Here is a 17700-nt window from a genome sequence, read left to right as displayed (position 1 = left end):
CCTCTGCCCCCAGCTCCACTCTTGCCATTTGTTCTAGCTTCTCTGGTTCCCACTTGTATCCAAGTTTGGGTTTCTGGGCTTCATATCAGTTCTTTGAGCTAGCCTTCCATTACCTTCCTTTCCTGCTCATTATCTTGAGTCAAGTTCTTCTGTTTCCATCCAAGAACCCCGAAGGTGCAGAGCTGCTAGGAAGCACAAGCAAGTGCTATCTGTGCTGAACTGGATGGTTCCCAAACTGTGTTAAGTGGAAAGAGTGAAAAAAGCAAGTGCAGCCAAACCAGTAAGCCCCTTGAGGGCAGGGCATGGTGAGATCAGCTCAGAGCTGGTTCTGCAAGGAGGGCTATGTCATATAGGCAGATGGGAAACACTGACTTTCAAATGGCACTACATTTAAAGACCACCATGATTGCCCACTTGTGGGTGGGTGGGGGGTCACCCTGATGGGCTTGGCTCCTCCTAGGAGTGTTTTCTATTTGGGGCAAAGAAAAGGGTTCAAGCTACAGAAAAACAATCCACTCCTCAAGATCAGGAAAAGTGGTGACAAGAGGGAGACAGGCAGGGGTTGTACAGGGGTGAGGCTGGCACCCCTCTGAGGCTCCACATCTTGTCTGCCAAAGGAGTGTAGGAACCAGATATTATGGTGATAATCGTTAGTGATCATAAATGTTAATGACAGCTCCTGACCGAGTTCCTGCCATGTGGCTGGCCTTTCTCCTAACAACCCTACATGAAAGTCACAGTTACCACCTGCACTTTACAGATAAAGAAACCCCCCAGAGAGGCTGTGTAACATGCCTAAAGTTACACAGCTGGCGAGTGGCAAAATCAGATGGAAAGCCAGGTCTGTCCCCTGTCAGTCTAATTCTCCACAAGCTGTAACCCTGCCTCTTCCATGAAGCCCATGGGGAAGGTCTGAGGATCCATAGCTCCTCCGAAGCACCATAGCACTGAGCTGCCCTACCCATGGTCTCCACCATTTAACTAGACACTCCTTGAGCACCTGCTCTGTGTGCTGGGGCCTCTGCTGGCTCTTGGAAGACAAGGATAAATGCTCTCAGGTACCCGGAATTCATGTCTTCCTGCAACCAGCATGGTTTCACTCCTTACCACTGTCAACTTCATATTTAAAATACATTTACTCATAAGCAGGGAACCTTAGTTTTAGCCAAACTATAAGGGCCCCTCAGCAATTTCCACCTGACTCTTTGAACAACTGAAGTTAGTTTGCTGATGATCCCTTCCCAATTGGAACATTCAAGCTGGAGCCTCAGCAAGGCACAAAATAAAAAAGTTGCAACTGAGATCCCCAGCACTCAGTCATTGTGACAGACCCATTTCCTGCCATGTGAATTCTCTTGTGTGCCTTTGTCTGACTACTGGGCAACGGTGATTCACCTTGTCATTTCGTTGTGAGTCTCAATCTTGGGTAACTCAGCTTTCCAAATAACCGGTGATCCTAATAAAAGCTCATATAAGGGTACCGTGAGCTCAGCCATCGTGATGTAAACAAACACCTCTGTGTGTACCCACGGGGAGAGGGCCATGGCAACACTTATAGCCAGTGCCTCAGCCAGGGATGTGCCTTTGAGAGAGAGTGAGCATGTGAGAGTGAGAGATGGGCAGAGGGAGAGATAGAATCTTAAGCAGGCTGTATGCCCAGTGCAAAGCCCAATGTGGGGATCAACCTCATGACCATGATCATGACCTCAGTGGAAATCAAGAGTTGGACGCTTAACGAACTGAGCCCCATGGGATGCCTTCTTAAGGAGAGCAGAAGACTCAACTCAGAGTCCTTACACAATTCACAAGTTTATTTGTCCTAAATAAATACGATCTGAGAACATCCATCTCAGTACCCCTAAATACGATTTCTTCTCCAAAAAGGGAGCTTAAGATAATAGGCACATGGTTTGCATTGTGTGTTCTCAGGTTAAGCTCAGGAGAGTCTGTGTCCTGGCTTGTGCTATCCTGGGCCTAGCTGTGATGATAACCCCAGGTTCCTTTCTCTGTGTGGGGCCTGTATTTGGCCTGAGTCCCCCAGTTCAGGACTGTTATAGCCTGTTCCTGCTCCTGAAGCACCTGTCTTCACTGCCTCTCCTCTCTGCAGCCCAAAGAGGGCAGCATTCACAACCGTGTGGCCCTGGGCTAGCCCTCGCAGAGAGCTTTGTCCTATAACACGAGGTGCCACCATAAGCCCTTTCCCAGTTGGCACAGAAAGGGTTACTCCTGTCCCTGGAAGTAGATTACCCAGGGCAAAGGGAGAAACTGAGGCAGAGCTGGAAAAGGGGTAAGAAGTAGTCTCCCTTGAACCTGGACCAGGAAAGACCAGGAGGCTGAGAGCCCTAATGAAGGAGAAAGGGTTGACTATCTTCCCCAAGTTATCTTCAGAGGCCCTGGCCCACTAGGGAGGAAGAAGTAGGGGAGACCATCATGTGTCTTCTCTTTGAGGCTCAAAGGTTTGGGTCCTCATTCTCTTGGTCTGAGGCTGCCTCATCATCATTTGGAGACTTCTGGATCAGAGACAGAGAAAGCCAGTCATCGGTTCATGCTGTCCCCTAAGGCCACAGCCCAGGGGCCAGCATCTCCTTCTTCTTGCCCCTGTTCCCAACAGAGCCAGAGAAGGCTCTGCCATCCCTACCCCAGGATCCCTTGGCCTTCCCTCTGTCCTAGTTCCCAGGCTTCCCACACTATATGGCCCACCATCAGGTGATTCCATCTTACCATCTTGAGGCCCCTGCCCCTCTGCAGAGTGGCATAGAAGCTCAGCACACGAGGGTCACAGCGAACCACCATGGGATCAAAGTCCAGCACACGCAGGCCCTGCAGGCTGCGGGCCCGGGAAAGGGCCACATAGGCCTGGCCGCTGGCAAACACTCGGCCCAGAGAAATCTCCACACAATCCAGGGTCATGCCCTGGGGGAATGGGGAGACACAGCTGGAGCCAGCTCAACCTCTTGTGCCCAAGAGCCTGACCCCACCTACACCAGTCCAGCTACTGCTCTGGAGCTCCTCACCCAGTCTAGAGATTCTCAAGGCAGAGGGACAGATTGACAGCAGCTGAGTGTCTGAGTGGGAGGAGGTCCAAGAGACACAAATTCAGTAGAGGGATGGTGGTGAAAGGAAAGAGCACAGGCCTGGGTCAGACAAGCATGGAAATGAATCCTGGCTCTGCCTCTCACTCTCTGTGTAACCTTGGGCAAGTTACTTAACTGCTCTGAGCTTTAGTTTTCTCTTCTGTAGAACAGGAATGATGATCACATCTATACCTTGCACAGTTGTAAGGATTAAATTTACCATCTGGTAGTGCCTCACAAAATGGCAGAATAGGAGATTATGTGTTTGGGAAAGGGAGAGGAAGCAGGATGGGAAATGCACTAAAGAAAGGTTAATTCTGCCACTGGTGTGGAACTCTGACTACACTTGATCTTAGCCAAAAGGCCAAGAAGCGATGGTCTGGAACTTTCTATCCAGAGCAAACTCAACCTCCATTAAAGCCTTTAAGAACCCCCTTCAACATGCCCTAGGTCTATTCAGTCCCCCCATCTGCCCTGCCCTGTCCCCGTCCCCCACACTGACTGCTCACCTGGCTCTTGTGGATAGATATTGCCCAGGCCAGCTGGAGGGGCAGCTGCTGCCGACTGAGGAGTTGGCCGCCAGTGGCCTGCACCGTCCAGCGGTCAGCACGGATGACCTCGGTGACTCCACACAGGAACCGCACCTGGGGCAGCCCTGAGGGAGGTGTGGAGAAATCCCACCTTTCAGCCCTGCTTCAGGGCTCAGAGGTGAGGAGCAGGCCTTCTCCTCCTCACATACCCCAGGGCCCTGCCACAAACCCAAGCTGTAGGACTGCTCCCCCACTGCCTACCTCTCCCCTCTGTCTCGAACCCAACAACCACCCCACGGGCACCATTCACCAGGCCTCGGGACACCGCTAAGTTCTTCACCAACATCACCTGCAAGAGAAAGAGGACTTGACCCATGGAGAACAGCCCATTCCTATGCCCTGCCTCAGTTCCAGACTTGCTGTAGCAGTCCCAGGAGGCTGGAGGCACTCAGGGAGGGGCACTAAGACCTAATCCTTAACTCTGCCATCTGCTGACTGTGACCCCTATGGCAAGCTGCTTTATTTTCCCTGGTCTCAGTTGGACCTAATGTCAAAGTGGAATGACATTTGCTGTTTGCCTCAGGAAGAGGGAAACAGTAATAACGTAACAGACCTCACATGGCTCTGAAAATGATCATGTCTGTTTTGCAATATGTGTATGGGCCGCAATCATTAGGGACAGCCCCAGGTCCTGCCACCCCTCTCCAGCCCTTAAGTGCCCTTCGGAATCCAAGGCAAGTCTCCCATTTGGCCCACCCCAACACCATGGGAAGAAGCAGAGCTCTTTCACACTACACAGATGTGGAAACTGAGCTTCAGCAAGAGAAAGGGACTTGTCCAAAGCATTGCTGCTGGTGCCCCCAGGCCTAGCAAGAGGAGGGCAGTGGGAGGCTGAAGACGGGAAGGTGGGTAGAAGCGGGAGGGAGGGAGTTCACTGGGGTCACAGCTAGGCTTTCTGGCTGTGAAGCAGCCTGGGGAGAGCTTCAAGGACAGGAGAGGCCCAGGCCTTCAGGGTCTTGGCCCTGCTTCCCAACTCACCTGGGCCCCCAGCTTTAGTTGAAGGATCTGGCTAACAGGACAATGGGCATCCAAGGTTCGGGCTTGCTCGGGGTCACTGTCCATAGCCTTAAAGCTGTGTACCTCACCTAGGAAAAAAGAGTTGGGCAAACAGATTACAAGTCACTGACTTGTGGTTCAGTTTCCAAAAACATATATTAGACCAGGGTATGGAAGGAGGTAGTGGGGACAGTTCAGGCAAGCCAGGGCTTTTGAATCAGGAGCCTGGGTTCAAGTCTTACTTCCAACATTTACTAGTTCGGTGACCTTGACCCATTCAAAGTCCTGCCTCTTCAAGTCACAGTTACATCTACAAATATAAAGGCCTTTATGGCCAGAGAAGTTAGGGGCCTAAATATCCAAGCTGTTGGGGGAGGAGGGCCCACATGTGCCTGATGGCTTCTCCCAGATGGTCTTGCCCAGTCCTGGCTCCCTGCTCACCTGGCAGTTCCTGCAGTCGCCTCTCATTGGTGAGGGCCACGTCATCCTGGTGAGTGCAAAGCCTCGTGGCCACAATCCCATCTCGCCCCACCTTATGGGAGGCTGTGGCCTGGAGCTGGTGGGTCACTTCATCTGAGCACCTGTAGAGGCTAGGCTGTCAGGGCAGAGCACCTCCCTGAACACCAGGGAAGGCAGGGCACAGAGCTGATATGGCCCAAGCAATAGGCCACGGGTCAGGCTTAGGGATTAGAAAGGGTCACCAGGGCAAAATGTGCTGGCCCCCAGGCTGACCAAGTTGCCCTTCCCCACTCAGACCCCAGACATGGAGAATGATCATGGGCAGGCTCCCTTCCCTGTAAATGCCTCCAGGTAGGAGCTAGCCACCCTCCCATTCCGGTGCTCCAGAGGAAGTTGGATATAATGAGTGAGCATAGGCCAGAAGTTTAAAGGACCTAGACAAGGTGCTGATGTCGATAACCTGTCATACTGGTAGCCTATAATCAAATCAGTCTCCAGGCTACTATCTTCTAGCCTCTTGCTTGCTGCTTTGGGGGCAAAAATCTACTGTGTATGTGTGTGTGTGTGTATATATATATATATATATATATGTGTGTGTGTGTGTGTGTGTGTGTGTGTGTGTGTGTGTGTGTGTGTTTAAAGTTTATTTAATAAATCTGTACACCCAATGTGGGGCTTGAACTGGGGACCTCAAGATTAAGAATCACATGCTTCTCCGACTGACCCGGCCAGGTGCCCCTAGCCTGTGTTTCTATCTCAAGCTTTCCTCCACACGAGAAAGCCTGGGAACAACAGCAAATCAGGTGGAAGAAGGGGGAAAAACGGGACCATCTCTCACTGCTCTGCCACTCAGCCTTCCTCTTGTTCCCCACACATGCTGGTGTATGCTATGCATCTTCCTACCTGACTCCTCTGTCTGACAGGGGTCCCTAAGCATAGAAAGCCCCTCACCACAACCACTTGCTCCTCATCCCATTTCAGTCTGGTTTTCAAAGCCCAGCTCTGGGCCATGTCTTCCACCTTCCTATCCTCCTGTCCACTCTCACATTAGACTAGTCCTGGCATTTCAGCCTTTTGTCCTAGCTGGGGTGGGATCATGTCTGCAACCTCCTTCCCTCATCAAGTGACCCCATAGGCTCTGAGAGTGGAAGGAACTTGGGCTTTAGAATCAGGCCAGGTTCAAATCCCAGCCCAGGCACTTACTGGCTGTGACTCTGGGCAAGGTACTTCACCTCTTTGAACCCCTGTTTCGGCATCTGTGAAATAGGAGTGTTAACATCTCTGATTTCCTCTTGTGTGTCCATGTGCCCACACTTCCCTGACACCTACTCTGTGCCAGGGCCTGTGCTGGGTGATGGGGACCCAACCTTGGAGGAGGCAGGGTCCCAGTGCTCACATAGTGACCATCTTCTATGGGGCCATGAAGCATTTTTTCCCCCTTCTCTGGATCCCTGTGCTCCCCTGTGACCCACACTTGGATCCTTATCCATGGCCCCTTCTCTGTTCACCAGGGCCCACCTTCCCAGCCTGACAGCCTGCAGCAGAGAGATGAAGGTCTGGTCTGCCTGCCTCCACACCTTGGTCAGCTCCAGGGTCACTGGGACACATCTTCTCCAGCTCTTGGCCTGGTGCGGGGAGAGTAGGGGTATCAGGGAGAAGAGTAGACATCTATGGAGGACAGGGCTAGAGGGTGAGTGATACCTGAAAGCAGAACTTTGGGGGCTGGGAGCCCTTGGTTACAGGTGGCAGCTGCAGGAAGTCCCCACAGATGATGAGCTGGATCCCTCCAAATGGTTTGTTCTGCTGCCGGATAGCTCTGGAGAGGAGCATGGGGTACTTTAGGAGCTGGGATGGACAGGTTCCATATGGAAAACCACCAGAACACACCCCTTACTGCATATACTGACCTGGCCATGGCTTCCAGCTTGTCAAACAGGTCGGCCTCCACCATGGAGATCTCATCAATGACTAGCCGCTGGCAGTTCAGCCAGCCCTGCCGCACAGCTGGCCGCTGAGCCAGGGCTACACATTGGGCCAGAGGAGCCTGGCCTGAGCCAATGCCTGTGAGTGATGTGAGAGAGAGTATTTAGCCTGAGACCGTGGCCCTGGCCCAACCCTGACCCCCTCTCCCTCCCTTCTCAGAGGCCTGGCTTGCTTCCAGCTCAAGCCCTAGAGGTTCCTACTTACCTGCAAAGGCATGGAGAGTGGTACCCCCGATGTGGCAGGCTGCCACCCCAGTGCTGGCAGTAGCCACAGTACCTGTGGGAGGCAGCAAGCCCAGGATACGCTTCAGCAGATAAGACTTCCCTGTCCCTGGGCAGAGGGTAAAGTCAGGGTCACCTGCTCCTCCACTGTATCCCACCTCCGTTCCCCCAGCCCCTATTCTGCCCTCCACTACCTGCACTCCCAGTGAAGAAGATGCTCTGGCCTTTCAGGACAACCCTCAGCACAGCAGCCTGTTCTTCAGAAAGCTGTGGTTTGCTCGGGGGCAAGCTCAGCCTCTTCACAGGCAAGGGCCACTTTGGGGCTTCCTATAGGGGGACAGGAATCAGAGCTTCCTACCACCCCTTAGGCATTGCCCCTCCCTTCTTAGCTTGCGCACAATGCTAGGTCTCTGCTGGCTTCACTCCTTGAAGCCCCTCCACTGATCCCTGGTGCCCTGATTACTGCATTAAGTAGGTCTAAGGGAGGTCCAGACCTTCCTCAGCTCCCTCCCCTGGTTTCCCTAAATCTCCTGGTTCTCTCACAGGTCCTTCCTTCTCACTTCTCTTTCTGTCACAAACCTGTCTCTCTCACTTCAAAATACCCCAGCAATGGGGTGCCTGGCTGGCTCAGTTGGTGGAGCATGTGACTCTTGACCTCAGAGTCCTGAGTTCAAGCCCCACAATGGATGTGAGGCCTCCTTAAAAAAAAAAAAAAAAAAAAAGTAAACAAAACAAAATACCCCAGCAAAACCCTGCCTGGACAGGGCCCCTTTCTTGTTCCATCTCCATCCTTTCACCAGCTTAGTCTTGAACCCCTGGAGTCTACCATCCATCTGCCCCAGTTCACAAACCCACCAGGCTTTGCACACCGCCCCCCCAATATGATCAGACCCGTTGGCTGCCCAGACACTGCTGACCAGTTCTTTTTTTCAAAAGCTTCTCTCCTTCTCCAGGCTGAATAGCTTCCTACTTTTTCTTCTAAAGTCACCTTTCTTTCTAGGCCTCCTTCTCTTTCCCTTTTAAGGTGACTTGGGCCTCTTTTCCCATTCTAGCTTACTCAGGAATTGCACTATGGGAAATACGCACAAACCTCATCTCTCTGTCATCCTCCTACGTCTGATGGGCATCTCCTCTGAGATAACCAGCAACCTCCTCAAATACTGCCACCATCCTCCCCCCAACCCCAAACTTGGACCTCCTGGGTCTCTTCCATCTCAGTGGCACACCCACTCCCTAAGGCGTCCCCGCTTTCCGGTCCTCACGTTGCTGGGATCTGATCTCGCCCGGAGTTCCCTCGGCCGCTTCACGGGCGTGGCATGCAGGACGCCGGTGGGCGCCGCGCGCCACAACTCCTCCGGCTGCACTGGGCTGATGGTGACGAAGTCTCGGGGCCGCGGGCCAAGCAGCTGTGCGCGGGCGGAGGCCGGTCCGGGACCCGGGGCTGCGGCCAGCTTGAGACGCAGCATGCGCAGGAAGCGTCGCAGGCGGTCGGGGGGGCAGTCGGAGAGCAGCAGCTGCACAGCGCCCGCGCGGGGAGCGCCGTCAACTGGGAGCCGTAGTGTGCTGCGCCCGGCCGCTGCGAAGCGCGTGAAGAGGCGCACCGCCCTCAGAGGGAAGCAGCGCGGCCGCCCCGCGGGCCCAGGCGCTTGCAGCCGCAGCAGCAACTCGCGGCGCTCATTTCGTCCCAGGCTCAGCTCCGCGGTGCGTAGGGCCTGGCGCTTTCGCGGCTGCCCGCTGGGGCTCAGCTCCTCCACAGCCACGCGACACCGCAGCTCTGCGTCCTCGAATTCCACTGGCGCTGCCTGGGTGCCCGACAGCATCTCCACCGCCTCCGGAGGTCTGCAAGAGGCCGGAAGCACAGGGGTCACGAGGACTCAGGGGCATAATAGGTGGTATAGAGACTTTGACGGGAGTTCGGTCAAAGCCAAATAAGGTCACGGAGGCTGTCACTGGTAACACAAAGAGGTCATGGAGACGGTGAGAGACCTGGGCCAACCAGAATTCAGAGACATTACTCTCCTACGCAGTAATTTCCGGAATGGTGGATGGGCAGCATCAAATGCACCCAGGATTGGAGAGCCTCGGCTGTCTGACAAGCAGGCTCCGTAACAAAAGAGAAATCTGTTTCCAAGAGGCCCAGGGAGGACAAAGGAATCCTTAGTCCTCTCCCAAAGAAGAAGGGAATGAGGACGGATGAGGGATGAGCAGGGGGCTGACTTGTAATAAGCACCTTCTTTCCTCCAGATATGTTCACTAGTTTATATGCAGCCAGGTCAATCTCTTTCCCGTGTACAGAAATGGAAACAGACTGAGGGGCTACAACGACTGGTAGGAGTCAGGGTTAGTGTAATTCCGCAGCTCTGACTCTTCTTCCCAATCTCTAAGGTGGGCATAGGGTGGAGAATATTTGCCAGCGAAAATCACGAGGGATCCTGGGGCCCAGGAATCCCTGTTTCTTCCGTCTGACCCACTCGTCTGCACCCTCCCGGCAGAGACCTTTTGAAAAAAGCATAACTTTGTCTCCCACCTCCGGGATCGCGTGGACACTCACTTGCACCGGCACTCGGAGGAACGCGCTGAACAGAGCCGGCCAGTTAACTAAACTTGGGCACTAGGAACTTTCAAATCTAGGAGAAGGGAATTATCCTATCACCGGCCGGATCTTTAAATTCTCCAGCCAATCAGAGACAGGGGCGTGACAACGGGCGTGTCTTTCATTGGGTTCCAACTCCCAGAGCTTGGGCTGTACCAATCGCAAGCTGGAGGAAGGAGGCTTATAGTGGTGGGCGAGCATACCAAAGCCGGTGGACCAGTGGAAGTGGAAAGGGGCGGAGGGCTGCAGCAAGGCCATGCGTGGTGTCGCGTCACACAACGCGGCTTGAAGATTTGTTTTCAGAACGGTGCCTCCAACACACTTTTTCTCTGCTTTAGCCCCCACACAGCGGCTGAACTTGGCCTTGGGGGATGAGCTGCCCCTGATCCCTCCCACCCGTGTTTACCTTCACCTGGCGCTTGCCGATTCCTGGGCCCCTGGGCCGACCACCCAAAGGCCTGTCGCTTCCTCTGCCCCCGCCCCCTACCCCTCTTTTCCTCCTTCTCTGCCTCTGTAAGGGTCATTTTATGCATTTGTCTCCAAGCAGGCTGAGGCCCATCGTTCAGGAATTCCTAGACCTGTGTTAGGTGCTCAGGGAGTACAAAGGAAGCATGTGAGCCTCTGTCTTCAGGGAGTTCGTATCCCTTTTGTCAAATGCACTGGCTGCTCAGAGAATGTATTTTTAATTATCTTTTCAACCCCCTCATTGACGCTTGTAATTACATAGCTGGAAGGGATCTTACAGGTGAGTCAGCCCCCTCCTTTATTGGCTTGTCCTCATTTTTCAAATGAGGAAACCAAGGCTCCAAGAGATTTTACCAAAGATCACATAGCTTGTAGACAGCAAAGCAAAGCCTTGAACCCAAGTCTAACCCAGCGTGAGCACCTGCTGTTTAACTATTATGCCACACTGCTCCCAGGTGACTCGTCTAATTTCATGAAGGGAATCCAGGCCTGGACTGGAAGCTCAGCTCCTAACAGCTGCTGCTATGACCCAGCCCTGCCAGTTAGATGTTACTCTAAGCAAGTTTACTTTGTTTCCTCATATATAAAAATGGTCAAAGATGAAAATTTTCATTGATTGTAGAACTCAGTGGCTATACTAAAAACCACTGAACTGATGCTTTAAATGAGCGAATTTTTTGGCATATGAATTATATCTCAATAAAACTGTTAGAAAAAAAATCAGGAGAAATATTTTTCCTCTTCAGTTCTATCTTGACATATCAGTCCCCAGTGGCATGGGAAAAATTTCAACATCACTGTGGTAGGCAGAATAATGGTCTCCCTAAGATGCCCCCATCCTAATCCCCAGAATTTATGAATATGTTACCTTACATGGCAAAAGAGATTTTGCAGATGTGATAAATTAAGGATCCTGAAATGGAAAGATTATCCTGGATTTTTGGGTGGGCCATGGAATCACAAGCATTCTTATAAAGCAAACAGGAAAACAAGAGAGAACAGGAGATGAGATAAAGAAGCAGAGGTGTGTGTGAGAAACAGAAAGATTTGAAGAGGTTACTGCTGGCTTTGACAGAGAAAAGGGTCATGAGTCAAGACATAGAATACAGGAGGCTTCTAGAAGCTGGAAATGGCAACAAAGTAGGTTCTTCCTCCCTAGAATCTACAGAATGAACACAGGTCCTGATTTTAGCCCAGTGAGACACACCTCAGACCTCTAGAACTGCAAGATAATAGATTTGTGTCGCTTTAAGTCACTAAATTTGTGGTAATTTGTTACAGCAGCAACAGCACTAAGAAACAAGTACAGTCACACAACTACAACATGAAAAGAGCTAGGATTATGAACCCAGGTCTGTTTCTAAAGCCTCTGTTCTTTCTTCCCGCTACCCTTTGCTCAAAATGGGCCCAGCACACCGACAAACAGCCTGCTTCCTTCCCCTTTCTTTCTGTGCAGTACCCTTGACTGCCTCTAGAGAAGGCACAGACACTTCCACATGGATTTTCCCCCAGTGTTTTTTTTTTTTCCTTTTGGCTTTCAAACTTAAAAAAAAAATTGTACGATGTAAATAACATCAAAATTTTACCATCTTAACCATTTTTTAATGTTTATTTATTTTTGAGAGACAGAGAGGCACAGACCACGAACGGGGAAGGAGCAGAGAGAGAGGGAGACACAGAATCTGAAGCAGACTCCAGGCTCTGAGATGGCAGCACAGAGCCCGACACGGGGCTCAAACTCAGGAACCACGAGACCATGACCTGAGCCAAAGTTGATGTTTAACTGATCGACCACCCAGGTGCCCCAGCATCTTAACCATTAAAAAAAATTTTTTTTTAATGTTTATTTTTGAGAGAGAGAGAGAGCGAGCACAAGCAGGGGAGGGGCAGAGAGAGAGAGGGAGACACAGAATCCGAAGCAGGCTCCAGGCTCCGAGCTGTCAGCAAAGAGCCCGACGCGGGGCTTGAACTCATGAATGAGATCATGACCAGAGCCGAAGTCGGATGCTTAACCAACTGAGCCACCCAGGTGCCCCTTAACCATTTTTAAGTGTACAACTCATTGCCATTAAGTACTTTCAAGCACTGCATAACCATCACCACTAGTTCTAGAAAATTTTCATCATCCCAAACAAAGTTTGTACCCATGAGAAAATAACTCCCCACTCTTTTCTCCTCTCAGCCCTTGAGAACTCCAGCATTTTATTCTGAACATATTCCAACATAAACAGAAAGGTTCAAAGAATTGTACAGTGAACACCCATAAACCCACCACCAAGATGCTACAATTAATGTTTTATCATGCCTGATCATCTGTCTGTCCATCTCAACATTCGTGAATCCATCTATTATGCATTTTGAAGTTGCAGACAACAGTACATTTCATGTCTAAACACTTTAACATGCATAGCATTAACTAGGCTTTATGCTTTTTTTTTTTCTTAAGTAGGCTCCACACCCAATGTGGGGACTGAACTCATGACCCCACGATCAAGAGCCAAGTATGCTCTACTGACTGATCCAGCCAGTTGCCCTAAAGCTTACCTTTTTATCAAGTCCCCTCCCCCCCTTTTACGTTTATTTTTGAGGGGGGCAGGGGCAGAGAAACAGGGAGACAGAGGATCTGAAGCAGGCTCTGTGTTGACAACAGAAAGCCTGATGTGGGGCTCCAATTCAGGAACCTTGAGGTCAAGACCTGAGCCAAAGTGCAATGCTTAACCGACTGAGCCACCTAGGCACCCCCTAATGCTTGTCTTAAAAAAAATTTTTTTTAAATGTTTATTCATTTTTGAGAGGCAGAGAGAGACACAGCATGAGCGAGAGAGGGAGACACAGAATCGGAAGGAGGCTCCAGGCTCTGAGCTGTCAGCACAGAGTCCAACGTGGGGCTCGAACTCGGGAGCTGTGAGATCACGACCTGAGCTGAAGTTGGACGGAGCGACCCAGGTGCCCTGATGCTTATCTTTTTAATGTAAACTTCACAAATGATGAAATGCACAACTCTTACGCTTATCATGAGAAGAGTTTTGACAAACGTCTATCTGTGCAGCCAAGTCCTTATCAGGATATAAACCATGCTGTATATGGTAGTTACCAGCCACATGTGGCTAATTTTAAATTCAAATTAAAATTAAATGAAAATTAAGCTTCAGTTTTGTTTTTCTAAAGGTTTTCTTTTATTTTTTCTTTATTTTTTTGAGAGAGAGAGTGCGCCCGTGCGAATGAGCGGAGGAGGGGCAGAGATAGAGAGAGGGAGACATGCTTCACGCTGTCAGCCCATAGCCTGAGGTGGGGCTTGAACCTAAGAACCGTGGGATCATGACCTGAGCCAAAGTTCAATGCTCAATTGACTGAGTCATCCAGGTGCCCTAAAATTCAGTTTTTGAGTCGTACTGGCCACACTTCAAATGCTCAGTAGTTGCATGTGGCTAGAAGCTATGGGACAGTTTCTTCATTGCACAGTTCTAAGAACATTATCATCACCTAGAAAGTTTCCTCAGGTCACTTTACACCACTCAATTCCCACCCTCAATCCTCAGGCAACTCTGCTCTAACTTGGTTTTCACCATAAATTTGGTTTGTTCTAAAACTTCTTATAAATGGAATTATACAATATGTATTCTTTGTGTACAGGTTTCTTTCACTCAGCATAATTATTTGGAGATTCATCCATGTTGCTGTATCAGTAGTTGGTTCCTTTTTATTGCTAAGTAGTATTCCATCCGTATGGATATACTGTACTAGTTTTCCATTTTACTGTTGATGGATATCTGGGCTTTCTGTGGGTTTATGCTTTAATTTTTAAAAATAAATACCTCAGTGAGGGGCACCTGAATGGCTCAGTTGGTTAAGCTTCAGACTTTGGCTCAGCTCATGATCTCCAGGTGAGTTCCAGTCCCGCGTCGGGATCTGTGCTGACAGCCTGCTTCAGATTCTTGGTATCCCTCTCTCTCTGCCCCTTCCCTGCTCACTCTGTCTCTAAAAAATAAACAAACATTAAAAATAAACAAAAATAAATACCTTGGTGAGAAACTGCTGAGTCATCGAACAGGTACACATTTACTTTTATATGAAACTGCCAGAGCTTTTTCCAAAGTGGTATGCCCTCCCAAAGTTTTGTAGGAGCAGCAACAGTGAACCCTTGGAGGGAAAGGAATCAAATGAATAACTGAACGGGGCTTAGCGGTTATTAACGGACCTCAGGCTCCGCCCTGTCAGTTGGATCCTGATTGGCCCGTGGAGGAGGGAGGCGGAGCCAGAGAAATCTCACGTTTGAGGCCGGACTTCCTCCTTCTCAGCTTCGAGTTTTCCATCCGCCCTGTTTTTCTTACTGCTATCGCCGCAGGGTTAAATTCTAAATGAAGCGCAGCATTGCTCCCGTATCTCTCGCCTAACCCCAAGCCTGGTTTTGACGCAAGCTCTCAGGAGTTTTCTTCATTATGAAATTTACTTCTTGACAACTCTTTCTGTACGTCTTATGCGCTCTCCCTCACCGGTGGTCTTAATTCTAATCGCCAGCTCATTAATAAAAACCCAACAGTGACGTTATCACAGGACTGGGCGGCTTACAGAATGCGTTTTCGGCCATAATCTCATTTGATACTTAAAAGAAGCTTTATGGTCCTTTCTCTCTTTCTCCTTAACAACTCTAAGCTTACAGGGACAATTTGTAGAGATGCTGAAATGGTCTTCCAGCTTCCAGAGCACTATTTCACTTGGCATTGCTTCATCACGGGGTAGCTGACACTCATTTATTGAGCCTCTGATACAGGTAACCCTCCTTCCTTGAAATCCTCTTTTTCCACAACACACTCCCCTCGTTTCTTCATACTTCTACTTCATACTCGTTACTTCATACTTATCGGCTCCTCCTTTGCTAACTCCCTTTTCCTCAACCAGACCTCTCAATGTGGGGAGGACTTTATCTTTTTTTTTTTCTTTTCCATCTTTTCTAATCCCATGGCTTGATTATCAGCTGTATGCTGATTCCCAACATTGTATCTCTAGCCTGCCTTTCTCCCCTGAACTCCAGACTGTCTCCATTTGTTCTTCTGATATCACCACACAGATGCCTAGCAGGCATGTCAAACTTACTTTCTCCAAAACAGAGCTTTTAATCTCCGCCAACACCATATACACCTGTTTTTCTCCTGTCTTCATTTCAGTAAATGCACCACCATACCCTTGATTCCTTCTTTACTTACCACATCTAACCCACCATCAAAACCTGTTCTGTCTGCCTACAGAACGTAATTTGGATCTATTCTCTCCGTCTCCACCCCACACCCTAGAGCTAGCAGCCTATCGTCTCTCCCTGGATCTCAGTAGTAGTCTCCTAATGACACTGGATTCCGGGCTTCCACTCTGTCCCCCTACAATCCAGTCCTTTCTCCAAACAGCAGCAGATGGGATCTTTTCAAACATATAAACACAGGTTGCTTTTCCCTCCATGGGAAAACCCTCCGTGCCTTTCTAGGCAATTCCTCTTAGAATAAAATCCATAGTCTTTACCACAGCCAACTCCCTCCCTTCCTTCCACTGTGACCTCAAGTCTACCACTTTCTCCCTTACTCAATATGCCTCTGTCACAATAGCCTCCTTGGTGCTCCTTGTACACCCAAAGCCCATTCCTATTCCTGAGTCTTTGCGCTTTTTTTTTTTTCTCTGCATGAAATACCTTCCTCCAGGGTGCCTGGTTGGCTCAGTTGGTAGAGGACACATCTCTTGATGTTGGGGTCGTGAGTTTGAGCCCCGAGATGGGGGTAGAGTTTACTTTAAAAAATTAAAAATATTTGTTTGAAGGAAGAAAAAAATACATTCCCCCTCACCTCTTTTTGTGGCTGTCTCTGTCTTCATCTTTCAGGTCTCAGCTGAAATATCCATATATTGTGAAATTAGTACTACAATAGGCTTAGTTAACATCCATCATCTCATAGATCCAATAAAAACAAAAGAAAACAAATTTCTCCTTGTGATAAGAACTCTTAGGATCTACTCTCTTAACATCTTCCCTATATATCATACAAAGGTATCAACTATAGTCATCATGTTATACATTATAGTCTAGCACTCATTTACCTTATAACTGGAAGTTTGTATCTTTTAACCACTTTCCCCCAATTCCACCCCCTTCCTCACCCCCACCTTACTGTCTCTTGAATCTCTATCTGTCCCTACCATCCTCATAAACACTGGCCTGGTTCAGGCTCCATCACCTTGAACCTGGATTTTCTGTAACAGTTTGCTACGCAGTGGGCCTCCCCATCTCTCGTGCTCTGTCACCATTCTTCACATAGTAGCCATGAAAATGAGTTTTGTCTTTGTTTGGTTTGGTTTGGTTTTTTTTTATTTCAGAAAGAGTGTGCATGAGCAAGGAGAGGGGCATAGGGAGATAGAATCTTAAGCAGCCTTCACAGCACAGCACCGGTGGACACAGGACTCCATCCCACAACCCTGGGATCATGACCTGAGCTGAAATCAGGAGTCTGACGCTCAACTAAGGCACCCCAAAAATGAGGTTTTAAAATGAAAATCGTGTCCACCCTGCTTCAGTGGCCCCCTGCAACTTGCAGGAAGAATTTCAAATACCTTAGGTCAGCACTTAAGGTCCTTAATGCTCTAGCTCCTGATGCCTCCCCGATGGTACTTTTCTGAAATCTCCCACCACCCCCGCCACCACCACACACACATGACTGCACAAATCTGCTTACAGTTCCCCTAACAAGTCACGATGTTCTACAAAAGTTACTGCTTTTGTAAGATGTCCACCCTAGTGGAATACAACTCAATCACTCCAGCCCTTCCTCTGGGAAGCAGCTTTCACCATACACTGTGTGTTCTTTCATCAGAGCCCTTCTAAGGACTTGTCTACCCTCCTACTGGCTCTTCATCTCTCCAAGGCAGGGCCTGGATCTTGTGAGGCCTGGTCATACAATGCTGCCAAAACATTTAGTAGACAGCACATACTCTGGAGTCAAGGGAGGTTTGAATCCTTGAAACCACCACTCACCAGTCAAGTGACCTTAAACAGGTCTAAGCCTTGGATTCAGGATCTGTTAAATGAATATAACAATTGTATCTATCTCTCGGGTCATTATCCACTTGTGTGAAGATTAAAGGAGATATGTGTGAAGAGTTTAGTACAGTGAGCAGATGACAGAGCCTCCCTAAATTCTTTTGAGTGAATAAATGCCAGGATGAAGTATTGGAAAGCACCCTACTTAAAAGGCCCCCAATAAGTTTTGTTGATTAAATGGTGTACATGCAAAACAGACTCCATCACTTCCAAAGCCAAAAACTTTCAATGATTTCCCATTACC

The 17700-nt window shown here is 49.5% G+C and overlaps 1 protein-coding gene across 6 annotated transcripts in view; it reads right to left on the bottom strand.

Moving 5' to 3' along the window:
• The window catches only part of PIF1 (PIF1 5'-to-3' DNA helicase), a 45365-nt gene that overhangs the window by 26170 nt on the left and 1495 nt on the right, over positions 1 to 17700 (bottom strand). Inside the window, exons 2-14 of one of the 6 annotated variants that reach the window (XM_058737401.1) lie at positions 14402 to 16251; positions 8586 to 9162; positions 7518 to 7650; positions 7307 to 7432; positions 7027 to 7180; positions 6821 to 6935; positions 6638 to 6744; positions 5102 to 5241; positions 4643 to 4749; positions 3866 to 3953; positions 3584 to 3729; positions 2722 to 2913; positions 1791 to 2510 (exon numbers count right to left, since the gene is read on the bottom strand). In XM_058737401.1, the coding sequence (XP_058593384.1) occupies positions 2451 to 2510; positions 2722 to 2913; positions 3584 to 3729; positions 3866 to 3953; positions 4643 to 4749; positions 5102 to 5241; positions 6638 to 6744; positions 6821 to 6935; positions 7027 to 7180; positions 7307 to 7432; positions 7518 to 7650; positions 8586 to 9143 (1926 nt within the window). In that variant the 5' untranslated portion in view covers positions 9144 to 9162; positions 14402 to 16251 and the 3' untranslated portion in view covers positions 1791 to 2450. Of the gene's footprint in view, positions 1 to 1790; positions 2511 to 2721; positions 2914 to 3583; positions 3730 to 3865; positions 3954 to 4642; positions 4750 to 5101; positions 5242 to 6637; positions 6745 to 6820; positions 6936 to 7026; positions 7181 to 7306; positions 7433 to 7517; positions 7651 to 8585; positions 9163 to 9819; positions 9907 to 14196; positions 14367 to 14401; positions 16457 to 17700 lie in introns of those variants that run through there. The other 5 variants (XM_058737404.1, XM_058737398.1, XM_058737400.1 and 2 more) reach the window with 5 other exon arrangements.

Source organism: Neofelis nebulosa, chromosome 7 (genome assembly GCF_028018385.1).
Source record: "Neofelis nebulosa isolate mNeoNeb1 chromosome 7, mNeoNeb1.pri, whole genome shotgun sequence".
In the NCBI taxonomy this organism is placed as follows: Eukaryota; Metazoa; Chordata; class Mammalia; order Carnivora; family Felidae; genus Neofelis; species Neofelis nebulosa.
Note: the sequence above shows the minus strand (reverse complement) of the source record. Positions and strands in the feature narration are given on the sequence as shown.